We start from the raw sequence: 15,906 nt of genomic DNA on the forward strand, positions 1-15,906 counted from the left end.
TTTTTATTTTTATTCAAATTTAACATAAAATTGTGTTTTAAACCGAAAATTCAACTTGAATTAGTGTTTTAAGCGAAACCCAACTTAAGGATAGATCATGTTAATTTTCGTTCTTAATTTTTAAATGGGATGACAGGAATTAAAATACCATTTTAGTAAAATATATTAATATTTGGGGTATTTTTCAGAATGTGAATTAATGCAATTGGTTCTCAAAATTGTAAGATAAAGAACAAACACCTATAATAATTATTATTATTTATTTCATCATCTCTTTCATTAATTAACATTTTCTATATTAAAATATTCCGCTCTTTTCTTAATATTTTCGAGGATGAATTTTTTCCTTTACATCCCACTATTTTGTCCTCATTTTCTTTTTTTTATATCATATTTCTTCATTATTTTTTTATATTCGTGCACAACATAACAGTTAATAGACCATCAGGACATGGAGAGTTTAATACACCTGATCACACGCTGCAAATGCAACAGACGAGAAAATAGAACTTAAAAAATGTCAAATATACTCTCACTTATTATTAATTACAAAATATCATTAATTAATATATTTATTATCCTCAAAATATTACAATTATAACATTAAAATTTAATGAATTTCGGGTCTAGTTTATTTGACACAAGTCAGTTGCTGTGTCCATTGGCTTTTGGTATCAACTTGTTTATAGTATTTTCGCAGGTTTCTTTTACAAGTCAGCAAAGAAATGGTACTTGTGAAATCTCATTAATCAAGCTCACCACTGATATATATGCCTTAGCTTGCAGGGACATAGCAAGGTTCTCGCATAGGGAGGTCCTGATATTAGCAAAGCAGCTCTTCCCTTTGCTTGCATTATTCAGGAGTGCCTTAATGCGAACTTAAGCTTCTACTAAGTATTAACAGATGACACTCATCTAAAATTGTGCCAGATTCATGTACATACAAGCTGCATCCCTAGTGTGCTGGTTGTCACGGCATTAATTTAATTTGTTGCTAACTTTTTTGATGACTTATTCCTATCTTCTTCAGTTCTTCAAAAGCTTTCAAAGTATCGGTATTGAAACCACCTGCAAACTGGAACTTACTCTCGTTAATATCTATTATGTTGAAGAGACAGAGATGTTTATGTCCAGAGAGTCCATAGTATACCTGGTGCACCCGAAAGGCAAATCTAACGCCTTGTATCAAGAAATCCCCGTCTTGTGAAGAGGGCTCGCTGCTCTGCAGTTGTCTGGCTACTCTTTTCATATATTCCTTTGCTAACACAAGGGAGCTTAACTTCATCTGTGTCATGGTAAACAAAGGCATTTCATCAATTTTAGCTTCTACTTAAGTATGGGAGTGTCATGCATAGTGTTACATAAGAAGTGAGAACAAGTCAGTGTAAATTTATATCTCTAATTTTCATTGCAGCGACTTCACCCATTAGGCCATTAGATCCAGAACTCATGCCAATGCGTCTAGTTTTTAGTTGCCTAAATGTAAGATATACATTGCCATAATGCTCAATTATAAATATCATCAAGAAATAGACTCTATGAATGTACTTATGTTGCTAATAAGAAGACCATTGGGTGTGTCTAGTAGAATTGTAGAGAGAAAGTTTAGATAGGGACGACTGAGCAGAATGATAGAGTATAGTCCAATAGAGACCTCTGTGTAATATGTCTAGCCTCGGGTATTAAGGGCGGATCTTAGAAGGGGCATGGAGAACACGAGTCCTCGCCAAAAAAAAAATTGTGCTTTTTCACCTTTTACAAAAACATTAGTGCTCCAATTAAATTGATAATATATAAATTAGGTGTCTTTCTGAAAATGAAGTGCCTCCCTGAAAATATAATTCTGAAACCTCCCCTGTTCTAAAGTGCCGTTCCCTAGTTCAGGCAATGCTTTGGCAACTAATGCCTAAGGCAGTGGTTACAATTTACATCTTATTTGTCCATATTGTCTTACAATCTCGAAATAACTTTATAGTAAACACTAAACAATAACTTTATAGTAAATTTCCATCCCCATCTATTTTAAGGTAAAAATGCTGAAATCAGTAGGACTCTCTATGTTCCAGCTTTTTGAAACAAAAATCAACAGTAATGTGTCACCTACCTGGCCAATTAATCCAGAGTCTAGCATCCATTCCCATGGAATATGGAACTCCCTGTATCTTTTGCTTGTTCCTTCTCTACATTTTTCAATGTTGCTTACACTTTGTTCCAATCTGCCCGAAACAGAAACAAAACATGATCAATATTACTTTTCATAAATTTAGGCTAAAAGTGCAAATTCATTGTTACATGATGCTCGCCTGTCTTGTAGCGCTTGTATTTTCTTCAAAGATTGTGTCAGTGGCTGTTTCGGATTACTCTTAAATGATAAAACTTCAGTGTGAAGGTTCTTCAGGTCTCCGTAGCTGAATGCAGCTTCCCGCAATGCATCAGCTTTTTTCTCTGGCCACTGTGGAAAGTGTTTCAGGACAGCCCTTTCATCGACCAAACACGAAAGTTCTTCATCCAGCCACTTTACAAATGCTTCCACATCTGAGATCTTATTGAATGATGCAGTCTCAACCTCGCCTGTTAAGTTATTAATAAGGCCCCCTTGCATTTCCACATCAGATTTTATCTGTTCATACAAATGCATTTAGTGGAAACACTATAATGATATGTGTAAAAATATGCAGACCACATGATAAACTGTGAAAACATTTAGGACTTACAGCTGAAAGATAAGTTGATTTGTTCTCAATCTCTCCAATCATGTTCCTTGAGTTCACTACCTGCAAAAACCCTATAGGACTGCTTTTATTATCAACATGAGAATCTCTTCTCATAAGCGAACGATAGAACTCCATCACCTCTGGCACACGCCGCACTGCTTTTGATCCAACCAACGCTTTTGAGGGGGGTGGAGGAGGCGGTGGTGGAGATAATTGCCCTATATTCCCATGTAATTGTTTTAGTGAAGAGGTAACAGGCCGTGGAGGCGGTGGTATTGCTACTCTTATTGCTGGTATTTCCTTCTTTACTGCAGCATCTGCGAGATCATCTTTTGGACTGAACTTCTGAAATACTTGACTTCTCTCTGGTACTTCAACTGAAAAACTCGGTTTCTGTTGAGATTTCTCAGGAACTTTAACATCCAACGAGTTCTGTAACTTCTTCCAGAGCACAGATTTCCTCTCACTATCATGTGCTTTGAGCGTATGTACTTGTGCTTTCAGACGAGCTACTTCTTGTTTCAGTTCTTGATTTTCATTCTCCAGGGAATGGATCCTTAGCAAAGAAGCTTCAAATTCTTTCTTCAGGAAGGCGATCCTCATGGACTCTTCTCCGCTGCTGCGATTAAGGGGCATTTTGTAAAAAAAAAAATTATTTTCTTGCAGAGAATTGAACAAGAGGGAGCTGAGGAAGTGATGTTGAGTTAAATTGGTTGGTCTGCTTTCTCTTTATGCATGGGGTTACTTCTGGAAAAAGGCATACTCACCTAAGCTAAATATATAAAACTTGCAAAATTTACCCCTAGATCTTTTGAAATCCATCATGTTGGAATTCTTTAATTTTCAAATATGGGTATTTTCGACATTCCAAATAAGATTTTTCTTGTCATAAGGCTTGCCCCTGTGTAGCTGTCCCATGCTAGACTTGCTAGTCATGCAATTTTAGGTACACATTTATTTTCTCTAGTGTTATACAAATATAACCTTGCAATTCTGTCTTACTTGAGCATGAAGCTTTTCTTTAGTTCAGTGTATCTGTGTATGGCAGCAAATCTTGTTCTTTGGTAGCAGAACTGTACTGTTCTTTATTCAACAGGCTAACAGAGTGCTGCAATAAATTTAGCAAAAGAAAAAAAAGTGTGTTGTAAATTGTAATACATTGAGAAACTATAATTCTATGTAGATTATTGTGATCTTGATGGTGAATTTCTATGAATAATGTGGTAAAAAAAACAGCAAGTGAAGTAGTAATTCTTATTCTTTGCTTGGATGCAATATTATAAAAAAACAAGGACTAAAAGTAAAAGAAAGAAAAAAGAGTGAGAGATGTGACAGTGGAATCTAAAGAGAAAAGTAAAAGTCTATGATTATTACAGCCTACCAGAATGGGTCCTGTTGCATTCCCTGTGTATCTCTACTTATACCCTTTTATTAATTTTGTTGTTGGTTGAAAAAATATATATTTATGAGACAAGAAGTGAGTTAGCTGTTGCTTAGTTTATATATATTTGGTTTGGTGCTGTAAACTCATAATTAAAGTAAGAGACATCAACCGCTAGAGTTGGGAAGTTCTGATTTCACTTCAATGTTGCTACAAAGATTTGGTAAATAATGAAAATGAAAAAGTTATGCTTGCTTGAGGCTTAAATTATGTGTTGTTGAAATCTAGATATTCATCTGTGGAACTTGATCATCAAGTTCCTCCTCGCAGTTTAATAAAAATTAAAAAGTTACGGTCTTGGGTTCGATTTTTGTTCACTTGAGAATTATCTCAGAATGGACAATACTCCATTAGCTTATAACTAGCAGTCTAGCAGTGTCATAGTAAAGGGGGGAGGAGCTTAGCTAACACAGCTTCATCTATATTTAAATATGTATATGTTAAAATATTCATTTGCCTAATTGTGGGGGAATTTGAAGCTTTATACAAGGGAATGAGAGAACATGGGAATTTATGTTGGGTCCTAATTTATTAATTACAGACAGGTGGAAAAGCTAGTGGGAAATTCATTTATATGGCATACGCCCTAGCCAAAGGGGAAGTCAGGTGTCTAATGCAATTACAGGTTCCTATGTGAAGATGCATGCATAGATCTAACTATAGTCAACTAAACACACCCACCAAGTTGAGATTGTGGTATACTACTAAAACTTTCTGTGTTTTTTTGTAAAGCTCATCAAGACATTACTATTACAACTCAGCACCTGCTCACATCTCTGATCAGAACGAGCTCATATCTCTGATCAGTACAAACTTATAACCTCGTAACACGAGGAGAGTGATAACATTTACCTAAAGCATTGCAAATTATCAAAACTTTATAATCAGGCTAACTAATTTGTTTCAAGAACCAGCTTATTAAACAGTGGTATCCAGCACTGTCGGCAAAAAAAGATAAATACCAGCAATCCCATCTCTAATGACAATCCGTTACACCACAGGAGTTCAAAAAAAAAAAAAAAAACTCTAGTCCCCATTGACAAGAATTTTCCACCCAACAATTGTATGAGAATTTTGTTACAATCCAACCATATAATTACTGGGATATTTATAGCCTGGGCAGCTAGTCAATTAATTCTGATGTAACAATGAGCCAGTAGATATTAATGATCTCAAACACAGACATGTCTTTGAACATCTATTAACACCATTTGCAACTCCTTTATCACAGTAAAGACATTGATCATCTACCAAAAAAATCCCACGAACCACAAAATCCAAGAATTGTCTCACAGCAAAAACTCTGTTGTACCATAAAGTAATATTTTTTTTAACGTAGCATAGATCGACAAGTAATAAGTAATTCACACCATGACACAAAAGGGGACTCAAATGACACAGACCCTATAAGTTGAATGCAGACCTAAGTTTAGATCAAAGGTGACAGACTTCAACGACAGACCCACAGACCAACACATCCACACCATTCCTACCCATTAAAAAAATCCATTGCAAATCACCATGGCTTGACCATGCACAAGGTGGGTAGGTGACTGGTGAGGCAAAATATTTAACCTCAACAACTGAAAGGACATAATTTATATGGTAGACATCTCTGAAGGGAGCCAGGTTCCTCACTCATCCTTCTTTGACTCTACTTTATCACTCTCCTTCTCAGAATCCTTCTCCTGAGTTGCTGCAGGAACCACATTTTCCTCTGTTTTCTCTTCATCTTTCTTCTCTTTTACACTCAACTTGTCAAGCTGCTCAGCAGCAGTAGTAGATTCCTCACTTTCCTCTTTCTTTACTTGCGATTCGGCAATCTCTTGGAACGTCTCCATAAAGTTCTTGCAATCTGAAAACCATTGCCGTAATTATGGGGTTAGGATCAAAACTATTGATATGGTTGTCAGAAGTATTTTTTCATTATTAGGAAAATCAATTTCATTTCATCATATTGATCAAAGGTTATTATCAGTCAGTCACTCAGTCTGTTACTATTGGAAACAAATAACCTTGTATCTCGGTAACTGAAAAAAAAAAAGGAAACTGAAATATTCATAAGAAGATTAAATCATGAATTCTTAAAACACATTCCCCTAGTAAGAGTATTCAGCAATAGATCAAACACTTATTCCAAAGAAAAACCTATAGCTTTAATACTAACAGAACATGATTAAAAATCATGGAGTGGCAGTGTTTTTCCTGTGTGTGCGGGTGTATCAGTGTGTGTATGGGTTGAATCATCAGTGTTCCTGAAGGAACCTTGGGATATCAATCCCTTGATCAATGTGAGCAGTACTCACTCTGCCTGTTGAGCCCAGATTATATTGATGCAAAATGTTAGAGAAATCTGACATACCAACCACATGGCTCTTAAAATACTAGACAATATAAGAAACAATCAAATGAGTTGCAAAAAATATTATAAATTAATTGATATATACATATAAGCTCATTTACAATAATTATAATTTACATATGATAGCGTAACAGGGATCTTAGTATGTCGCCAAATGGTTATAGACCTATAAGATGCTAAATAACTATATCGAAAGAAACAACTTTTTAATCTAATGAACAGTTTAATATAAAATGATATATTAAAATACAATATTTTTTATGGTTCAAACATATATCAATTTACGATTAGATTATAATAATAACAATATAACAACTAATATATGTATAATTCAACAAACGACAATATATATACTTAAAATGTTATAAGCTAGTCCTGCTCCTGCTGCTGATGGCATTATATAAATAATTTATATAATTAATGTCTAGAATTCAGCTAAGATAATATTACATATATAGTAATTTAATATTTTAAGAACTGATGAAATGAAATTGATATTTCCTTAGTTGTTTTGTCAGATTCTCCGCCATCAACACCAAACACCTTTTACTGCTGCATGAATCAATTGGGTCCAAGAACCATATATTGATGATAGTAAGCGTCACAAACATACGTGTGGCTATAAAACAATTTAATAGACCTAGGCATGCCCATTACTTGCACTAGTCAAGATAGAAACATGGACCCTAGCAAAAAAAGGCAAATGATCTTAAATCCAAATCACCACATTCAAGATTAATTTCAGAACATATAAAGTCAGGATCTAGACTCTAGAGTACTAAACAATTCAATTGAACAATAACCACATACGAAGCATAAACCATTTCAAGTATAAAGTTATCGGATAAAACAAACATACTCTCTATGGATCCAAATCTGATGCAGAAGAGTTCATCCTTAAGTTCACCATCAGCAAAATCAGTAGCATGCCAAACGCAAGACTTCTCATTTCCAGCATGTTCCTGAACAGTCATTGTAGGATGAACTGCAAACACAATCCGACACAAAACTTCAAACCTAAAAGCACAATCCAACTCACTGTAGAACTAAAAAAATCAACACAAAACAAACCAAGATGATTGGCGCAGATCTTAAGGGTCCTGGATTGGCGCATAACTAAACGAACTTTTCCAGTTTCCTTATGCTTCAAAAACTTAACAGTACCCGCACCCCTCTCTTTCCACTGATTTCCATCTTTATCAAATCTATAAAGCTTCGACTTACTGCAGACAAATCGATAATTCAAAACCAAAAACAAAAATTACAACATAAAATACAACACATCAAACCTATACAGCTTCAATTCACTTCACAAATTCACAATTCAAAATTCCTAAACCCTAGCTTCTAATTTTAACTACATCAGAAAAAAAAATCTACAAATATACATATGTAAATTTATATCAAATAAAAAAGGAGACATATGCAAATTTATATCAAATAAAAAAGGATATTAAAAGCTAGATTAAGACGAAGAAACATACAGATCGAGAATAGTGTCTTCATTTTCTTCACCGGTGGTGACGGCGACTTCTTCGAGACGGACAATCGGAGCGACCTGAGCTCCGGTATCTTCGTCTTCCGCGGCGACGTGCTCTTCCTCTTCTTTGCGCTCTGGTTCGGCCATGGTTGTCTGAAAATAAAAGTAAGAAACAGAGACAGAGATTGTGTGCTGGCTCTGATATGAACCCTGGAGGGTTATAAGAGGGTTTTAATATAGGGCCGTGTTTGGGTCAATTGTCGGTTTAAAGCCCAAAGAGTGTGCAACCAAATGGCCTGTCCAACAAAATTCACTTGCACTGTATATAAGTGTATATTCATTCAAAAAATTGCATTAATGTGAGTATTGGGAAATTGAAGAAAAAAAAGTTATGTCTTCAAACGGGCAATAATGTTGAGTGGATTTATAATGAATTTTAGCTTATTATGTAGGCAAGGGATTTATTAATCTATCTATTATATATACTAGCTTATAGCCCGTGCAAGGCACGAAAACTTTTTAATTATTTATAAATTTTTAAATATATTTTAGATGGCTTAAAAAAATTTAATTTATAGATAATAAATTAAAATTGTATGTATCATGCCAAAATATTAAATTTTTTCTATCAAATTTTAAATTGTTTTAAGTAAAATATGTGACGCCAACTCCTATTAGATTATATTTATAAATGTATTTTATATTAGAATTATTATAATGGGATTAAAATATTTTTCTAAAATGTTTTATGGTTCGAGATTAAAATTGATAAACACAATTTGTTTTGAATTAAGAAGATGAATCATAAACATGCAATAACATGGTAGAATTTGTTTTGGATTAAGAAAAAGTTTTTGTATTCGTTCCTCACATAAATCGGGCTTATTAATTTTAAAATATATTAGATAAAAATAATTTTGTGACGGCGCGATTTATATGATTCTACAAATAAAATTGATAGAAAATATTTATTTTCAATTAAAAAAATCATAAACACGTGAAATACAAAATTTGTTTTGGATTCAGAAAAGAAATTATAAACATGCAAGTAGATATCAGTTGTCTTATGGAACGGAAGTTAATTTTGTTCTAATCTAACGGTGCTTATTTGTTCAATATACGATCCGATGGATAAAAATAATTTTGTAACCTTGCGATTTATACGATTCTACAATTAACTACAAATATTTGTTTTGGATTAAAAGAAAACCAAAAACACATGAAAGATAGAATTTGTTTTGGATTCAGAAAAAGAATTATAAACATGCAAGTAGATGTCAGTTTCCTTATAGAATATAATTTAATTTTGTTCTAATCTAACGGTGCTTATTTGTTCAATATACGATCCAACGGAAGATAAGCTTTTGGAATATAGGACCATGCGACCAAATTATCTCCCTTACGCTTATTATATATAAGTATATAATAATACAGCAACCATGAGTAATTTAATTCAAAACGACCAATTTACCCTTTGCTCATCATCCAATATTTATATATATAAAGGTTATTATTGACTTTTAACATTAACATATTTATTAGACATTAATGTCTAATAATTGTAAATTAATTCGATATGACTAATATACCCTTCGCTTAATACACATATTTTAATATATATAAAGGTTGTTATTGACTTTTAATACTAACGCATTTATTATACATTAATGTCTAAGCAATGTATTTATTATACATTAATGTCTAAGCATTTATATACATTAATTATAACATGATCATTATTTGAAATTATTTTAATATTATACATATAAATAATATATATCTAATCATTTTTAAAATTTTAAATTTTCCCCACAAATTTGTAAATTTTAATATTCTACCTGATTTTTGACTGATTAATCCAATTTTGACCAATTAATCATCGATTTAATCGAATTTTACCAAATCGTATTAAAAATTTGTCTGTTATTGATTATTCGGCTAATCGGCTGATTTTTAGAATATTTAATTATTGTGATTTAATAAAATTATATATATGATTTAATAAAATCATATATATGATTTTTTTAACTATACGACAAAAACTCTGATTCGACAATAATCTTATTTGTTTTTATCAAAATTTCAATAATTTTAGGTGAATGATAATTTAATTATATAATAAAATTTTAAATAGTGTATATTTTTTATATTTACATTTCAATAAATATCATCATAGTAAGGATATATGTACATTTAGACATCAAGATAATAAGACTTAAAATACAAGTAAATATAAATTTAAATTATATCTAGGGAAATTCTTCTTGATGGTACCCTCGTAGAAGTGGTTTTTTTCAATGGTACCATCGCATTTTTGACTTCTACCGATAGTACGCTCGTACTTTTAATTTACTCTTTATGGTACACTCGTGTACTTTTTATTTACTCTCTATTGATTACAAACTTAAAACAAATTGTATATTTGAAATCCTTGCGATAAGTTACATAAAATAGACCCTTAAATCATGTAAAACAGAGTCAAAATGATGGTATTTTTTCTGAGCAGTTTAATGTTCGATCGTAGATGAAGGTATACTCTTTTGTCATAGTCAAAACTCTAAGCTGACGATTGCTGCGCGGCTGCTGACATAATGAGATGTTATATTTCCAATTGTGTTTAAACATCATGTAATATATACAATATATACTGTAGTTGATGATAAAAGAAGCAGTTTGGCCAAGCATCCCGGTGCAAGGGCTAATGACCAGAAGCCTGAAACAGTGATTAGCCACTAACTATTTTTTTTTATTCTATATATCTAAGTATCTGACACATACTTGTAGCAGTAAAATCGAATCATGATCAATTTAATCCAAAATGACTAAACTATCCTTTACTCAAAATACATTCAGTTTGTTCGATTCGATCATTGGTGTAGATGTCGTATGGCTTTCTATTATTAGATTAACACCTTTGTTTAAAAAAAAAAAAGAAGATATTTTTCATTCACAAAATTTGAACGTATGTCTATAAAAAAAAGAAAAGATGGGGAAAATAAAATTTTTTAAGAATGATTAGATATATATTATTTATATGTATAATACTCCCTCCGTCTCAATTTATAGGTCCATTTTGGAAAAAAAATTGTCCCAAAATACTTGTCCCTCTCTTCTTCCAATACAAATTTATCTACATATTAATTGTGACTTTTTTGAAACTCAAAATTATTCTCATTTCTCAATGCACTAAATCCCTATATTTATTGTGATTTTTTTGAAACTCAACTATATTTTCACTTTTCAATGCACTAATTAATGATACATGTGATAAGATTCTATCTAACCAATTTTTTTCTTAACATGCGTGTTTATTCCAAAATGGACCTATAAATTGAGACGGAGGGAGTATTAAATTAATTCCAAAATCATGTTATAATTAATGTATATTAATGATTAGACATTAATGTCTAATAAATACGTTAGTTTTAAAAGTCAATAATGACCTCTTTATATATAAAAATATGTATTTTGGTATTGCAGTCAATGGACTGGCTTGATGTATAATGTAGGAATTAAGTATCTTATGGGGCTATGTTTGGCTACGAAAGTTAAGCCTTAATGTTTATTTGTTTTTATAAAAATATATATTTTATAAATTTTTGGATATATTATATATAATTATGATTTAATAATAAATAAATAAATATTCAGTGTTGTAAAAAGCGGAAATCAGAAAATCAGCGATTAAGCAGAATGATTAATAGGATCATTATTCAGAATTAATTTAATATTATATATGTAAAAATAATATTTTATATATATATATATATATTCATTTTTAAAATTTTAAATTTTCCCCAAAATTTTTGTAAATTTTAATATTCTACCTGATTTTCGACCCTATTAATCCAATTTTCGACCAATTAGTCATCGATTTAACCGAATTTTAATATATTTTTTGTATTTATATTTTTAATAAATATCATAAAAGTGAGGATATGTGTATATACAGATATCAACATACTATGATTTAAAATATAAATAAATATAAAAAAGATAAATAACGAGATATAACATATATTGAAGAAAATGATTTAAAGCAACCCGTGTTTTGCACGGGTTAAGAAGCTAGTTTGTATAACAGATAAGATTAATGATCGAAAGTTAAAATATATTAAGAGTAAATCAATAATATTATATGATATTTTGCTCAAAAATAATAATAATAATATTATATGATATCATCACAATTTCACAGAGATTTTATTATTCAAAATTTTTCTTTATACTTTTATATTATCCTATATATCATATCATATGGGATTGGACACGGAGACCAAGAAAAAATGTAAGAAATGAGTAAAGTTAGATGGAAAGTGGGTAAAGTGGTGGGACCCACATATTTTTTTTATAATAGATTTGAGGTAGTGGAGAAAGTAATGGGTGTAATAGTGTTTTTATTATTATAGAATGGAGATAGTGTGAGAATGTAGTGGGTGGAGTAGTGTTTTATATTATAAAGTTGTTATTTTAGGAATGTATAGAAATGATGGGACATCCCAAAAAGAAAAATGTATAAAATTGATTGGGACAGAAGGAGTAATGATAAATTATTTTTTCCACTATGCGTGTATCATTTAATATAAAATTTGTATACTCTAAAACTCATTTTTATATTTCAAAACTAATAAACAAATATCTTATAAAGCTAAACAATCACTTACTCTCCCCGTGTTCATTTTCAAAATAAATTTTGTCTCTATTTACGTGTTCATTTATATTTTCAAAATAAATTTTATGTTAAATTTTCAAATGCATTTTTATGACTTTTGTTGCAAAGCTTGACTTGTTTAAAATTTAGTTTCATTCACCATTTCAAGATATTAACTAATGTTGTGTTTGATTGGGGTGAATAATTCCGGAAAGAATTGAATGAAAAATGAAATATCTTATGGACAGTTGTTGAGAAATTTCACTTTTTTCCTCCATTCCATTCCTTACCTCACGTGCTAGATATCGCACCCTCAATTTGAGATGGAATGCTCCTGTCATATTCTCAATTTTTTCTCAAATCTCATCATAGCAATTTTGTATTCTCTCAATTTTTTTTCCAAAACTTTCTTCCTATCTCTATGAGTTTCAAGTATTTTGTGGTCATTTCACTCCATTCTCCCCAATCAAATACAACATAAGGGTATTTAAAAAATTACACATTAATTAATTATCAATTATTTCTTAATACTTGTGATTATTTTAAAATGAATATGTAAAAAAAGTAGAAAAGGACTAATTTAAATTTTGTTTTACTCGGGTACTTTTTGCACTCGTATGCCGTTGATATAAATGTCAAATTAAGCCGCGAGGGTAGGCGGTAGCTGACGGATAATCTCAGTACTGGCTGTCAAATTACATGTACAAACAGGAACAGCCGCTAATCGGGTAGGTAGAATAGAAATGTACCATTTGGCTGGATGTGATTATTAGCTTAGTGAGATTAAACTAATCAAACTCAACTCAAGAGTCTCGCTATATTCAATGAATTCAGTTTCTACCAAACATCTTCTTTTGCAGACGTGATCAGAAATTCACAATGTGATTTCGCTGCCTCATGATCCGAAACATTAGTTTAGTCAACTAGATAATTCAAATTAAAACCCAAAAAAGATTCGACTTCCTCTGTAAAGTTTGAACATTAATTGTAAGGAACTAGCTTCCAGATTTAAGATGTGTTATTAAGATCTACAATCTGTCAAATTATATGTAACAATATTCATAGACAATAACTAAGCGTTACTAGTTCACAGCTGTAATAAGAGCTAAAGATGCTCGAAGTAGTTAACTGTGTTCTATTTCTGAAGAATATAACTTGCTCTATAAATATTCGGTTTAATTTGCTAGTAATTTTCCACCGTTTCTGAATTATTTTTTTTAAGTACATTCAAGTCGAATCATTTTGCTTGTGGATGTGCTTAATTAGCCGCTTAATCACACACTGAGTAAACAAGTTTAAGCCAATGAAGTTGCATATGTCTAAAATGTTTGTTTATGCAGTATATCCCCAATCTCGTAGCTGGCGTTGGCAAGGTGTTGAAGTAATTGAGAAAATGTTACTACGTTTATAATATTGTTATTTGTCAGATTGTCAGTAATCGATTATTCTATCTATGCCAGCTCTTTCTGTGAAGTGCGGATCGCGGTTAGAATTTCAAAAATAAAATGTAAGAGCACCATCCCATGAAATTTTGGTATATATGATTGAAGTTCCTCAGCCGCGTATGGACTGAGGAGCAGAATATAATACACGTAGATTGATTGGTTGCAAAGGGAAACGAACGAGATAGATTCTAATGAGTTGGCAATTTTTAAAGAAATTCGAAGACAGGCAGAATAACATAACTTGGACACAAGCTTTTATTCTGAATTTGGACAACAGCAATCTCAGCCTTGCTTTACTTTCGGCTCCTCATGTTTCAAGTATAGTTTTTAAGACAAAACAAATGGTTAATTAAAAAAATACAATACCAGCCCTTAAGCTTGTCATAAAGTTGTTCATGAATCAAAGTAGATGTCCATAATCTCGTATGAATAGGATGTAGCGAAAAGACCATGAAGATTAATAGCTATGCCCACTACAAACGAGTGGCGTCATTGCTTATGAGAATTCTACAGTGACACGCAATGCACATGTGTTCGAAAACAGGAGCTCTCAAAACTTTTATATTTTCTAGTAAAGTAGTTATAAATAAATATCTAATAAAACAGCGTTTGTGTTGGCAACCAAGGTAGTTGTCAAGTGTTTGCTTAGTAATCGTAATATTAATTCTGTAAGAAATTTTTGAGTGGACAGAAACTATTTTCTTCTTGGTTAAGAATACTTGAACCAAATGAAAACCAGAAAGCAGAATGCAGAAAAGCATATTCATATTGATCCCAATTCCCAATTGTGAGTGTGCCATATCATAGCCCACAACCTGCCTTTCTATCTATCCATTCATCCAACTCAAAAGCCACATGTAACTAAAAGTAGGTCACTTGTACCAATTATACTGTATCCCATATGTATAAATAATTCAACATAATATAATTACTGTCTTCACATTTTTATTCTGAGTTTTGTTTAACCAATACATCAATACCCTTTATTAATAACTGAAACCACATTTCGGTGGAACATCGGTACCAAAAGTACCAAAATTTGGTCACTTTCATATTGATTAGGATTTTATGGTCATTATTATACTATTGTCAAAAGACTTCTGTATTGAATAAAATATTATTATTAAAGACCTCAATATTCATTAGGACAGTGAAAAACTTCTGTATTAATTAGAATTTTATTATTAAAAACTTCAATATTGATTAGGACAATGTTATCTAATCTTTTTATTTAATAAAAATAATCATTATAGAATTTTGAAAAGTTTTTCATATTGTTAGAATTTTTATACTTATCATTATACATTTTTTAGGATTTTATAATTATTTTTATACAATTACGAAAAGACTTCTATATTGATTCAGATTTTATTATTAAAAATTTTATTATTGCTTAAGATTATTATACTACCATAAAAACACTTATGCGATGTTTAGGATTTTGTAATATAACATTTATCCTATCCGCAGTTAAATCGCTAACAATTTAACTTATAAATCAGTTCTATACAATTCATATCAAAATTTGGCTATCATCATATTATTTTTTATATAACAATTATTACTATCATCAAAAGACTTCTTTATTTGACAGGATTTTGTACTATAACAATTATCTCACTAATAAAAATATATTACCAACAAAATTAGTTGTTTTAATTTTTTTTAAACTCAAATAATTTAATATACGGAACAACTCTCATGCTTCTAGGTTCAATTAAATAAGGAGTTCATATTGATATTAATATAATATCCTATCAATAGAATAATAATGTCAACGAAATTATTCGTTTTAATTTTTAAAACTCATACA

At 31.1% G+C, this 15,906-nt stretch overlaps 2 protein-coding genes across 3 annotated transcripts; both read right to left on the minus strand.

Moving 5' to 3' along the window:
• Positions 1-555: 555 nt before the first annotated feature.
• On the minus strand, positions 556-3,501 carry LOC108206984 (INCREASED PETAL GROWTH ANISOTROPY 1-like protein 1). Of its 2 annotated transcripts, none has more exons than XM_017377442.2 (5): positions 2,715-3,501; positions 2,304-2,620; positions 2,105-2,216; positions 1,151-1,285; positions 556-1,068 (listed from the first exon to the last, which is right to left on the minus strand). In XM_017377442.2, exons 1-5 carry the CDS (start codon positions 3,348-3,350, stop codon positions 1,045-1,047), a joined length of 1,224 nt encoding a protein of 407 aa, XP_017232931.1. In that variant the 5' UTR covers positions 3,351-3,501; the 3' UTR covers positions 556-1,044. The 2 variants fall into 2 exon arrangements, with proteins under 2 accessions (XP_017232931.1, XP_017232930.1); XM_017377441.2 differs by having other exon boundaries at positions 560-1,075; positions 2,715-3,497.
• A 1,938-nt stretch (positions 3,502-5,439) lies between these two features.
• Positions 5,440-8,208, minus strand: LOC108205889 (ran-binding protein 1 homolog a). Its single transcript, XM_017376009.2, has 4 exons — positions 8,002-8,208; positions 7,589-7,740; positions 7,377-7,502; positions 5,440-6,010 (listed from the first exon to the last, which is right to left on the minus strand). The coding sequence occupies exons 1-4, from the start codon at positions 8,142-8,144 to the stop codon at positions 5,790-5,792; spliced, it is 642 nt and encodes a 213-aa protein (XP_017231498.1). The 5' UTR covers positions 8,145-8,208; the 3' UTR covers positions 5,440-5,789.
• Positions 8,209-15,906: the final 7,698 nt, after the last annotated feature.

This window comes from Daucus carota, chromosome 2, assembly GCF_001625215.2.
Source record: "Daucus carota subsp. sativus chromosome 2, DH1 v3.0, whole genome shotgun sequence".
Taxonomy (NCBI): Eukaryota; Viridiplantae; Streptophyta; class Magnoliopsida; order Apiales; family Apiaceae; genus Daucus; species Daucus carota.

Bases quoted from the DNA above. Each gene is read 5' to 3' on its own strand.
- LOC108206984 (XM_017377441.2), bottom strand. From the start codon at position 3,350: ATGCCCCTTAATCGCAGCAGCGGAGAAGAGTCCATGAGGATCGCCTTC. The intron at 1,286-2,104 runs GTAGGTGACACA...ACCATGACACAG, and splicing joins ACTCTGGATTAATTGGCCAG to ATGAAGTTAAGCTCCCTTGT. The intron at 1,076-1,150 runs GTATACTATGGA...AGTAAGTTCCAG, and splicing joins TTGCCTTTCGGGTGCACCAG to TTTGCAGGTGGTTTCAATAC.
- LOC108205889 (XM_017376009.2), bottom strand. From the start codon at position 8,144: ATGGCCGAACCAGAGCGCAAAGAAGAGGAAGAGCACGTCGCCGCGGAA. The intron at 7,741-8,001 runs GTATGTTTCTTC...ATTTGTCTGCAG, and splicing joins GAAGACACTATTCTCGATCT to TAAGTCGAAGCTTTATAGAT. The intron at 6,011-7,376 runs GTATGTTTGTTT...AATGGTTTTCAG, and splicing joins CAGATTTGGATCCATAGAGA to ATTGCAAGAACTTTATGGAG.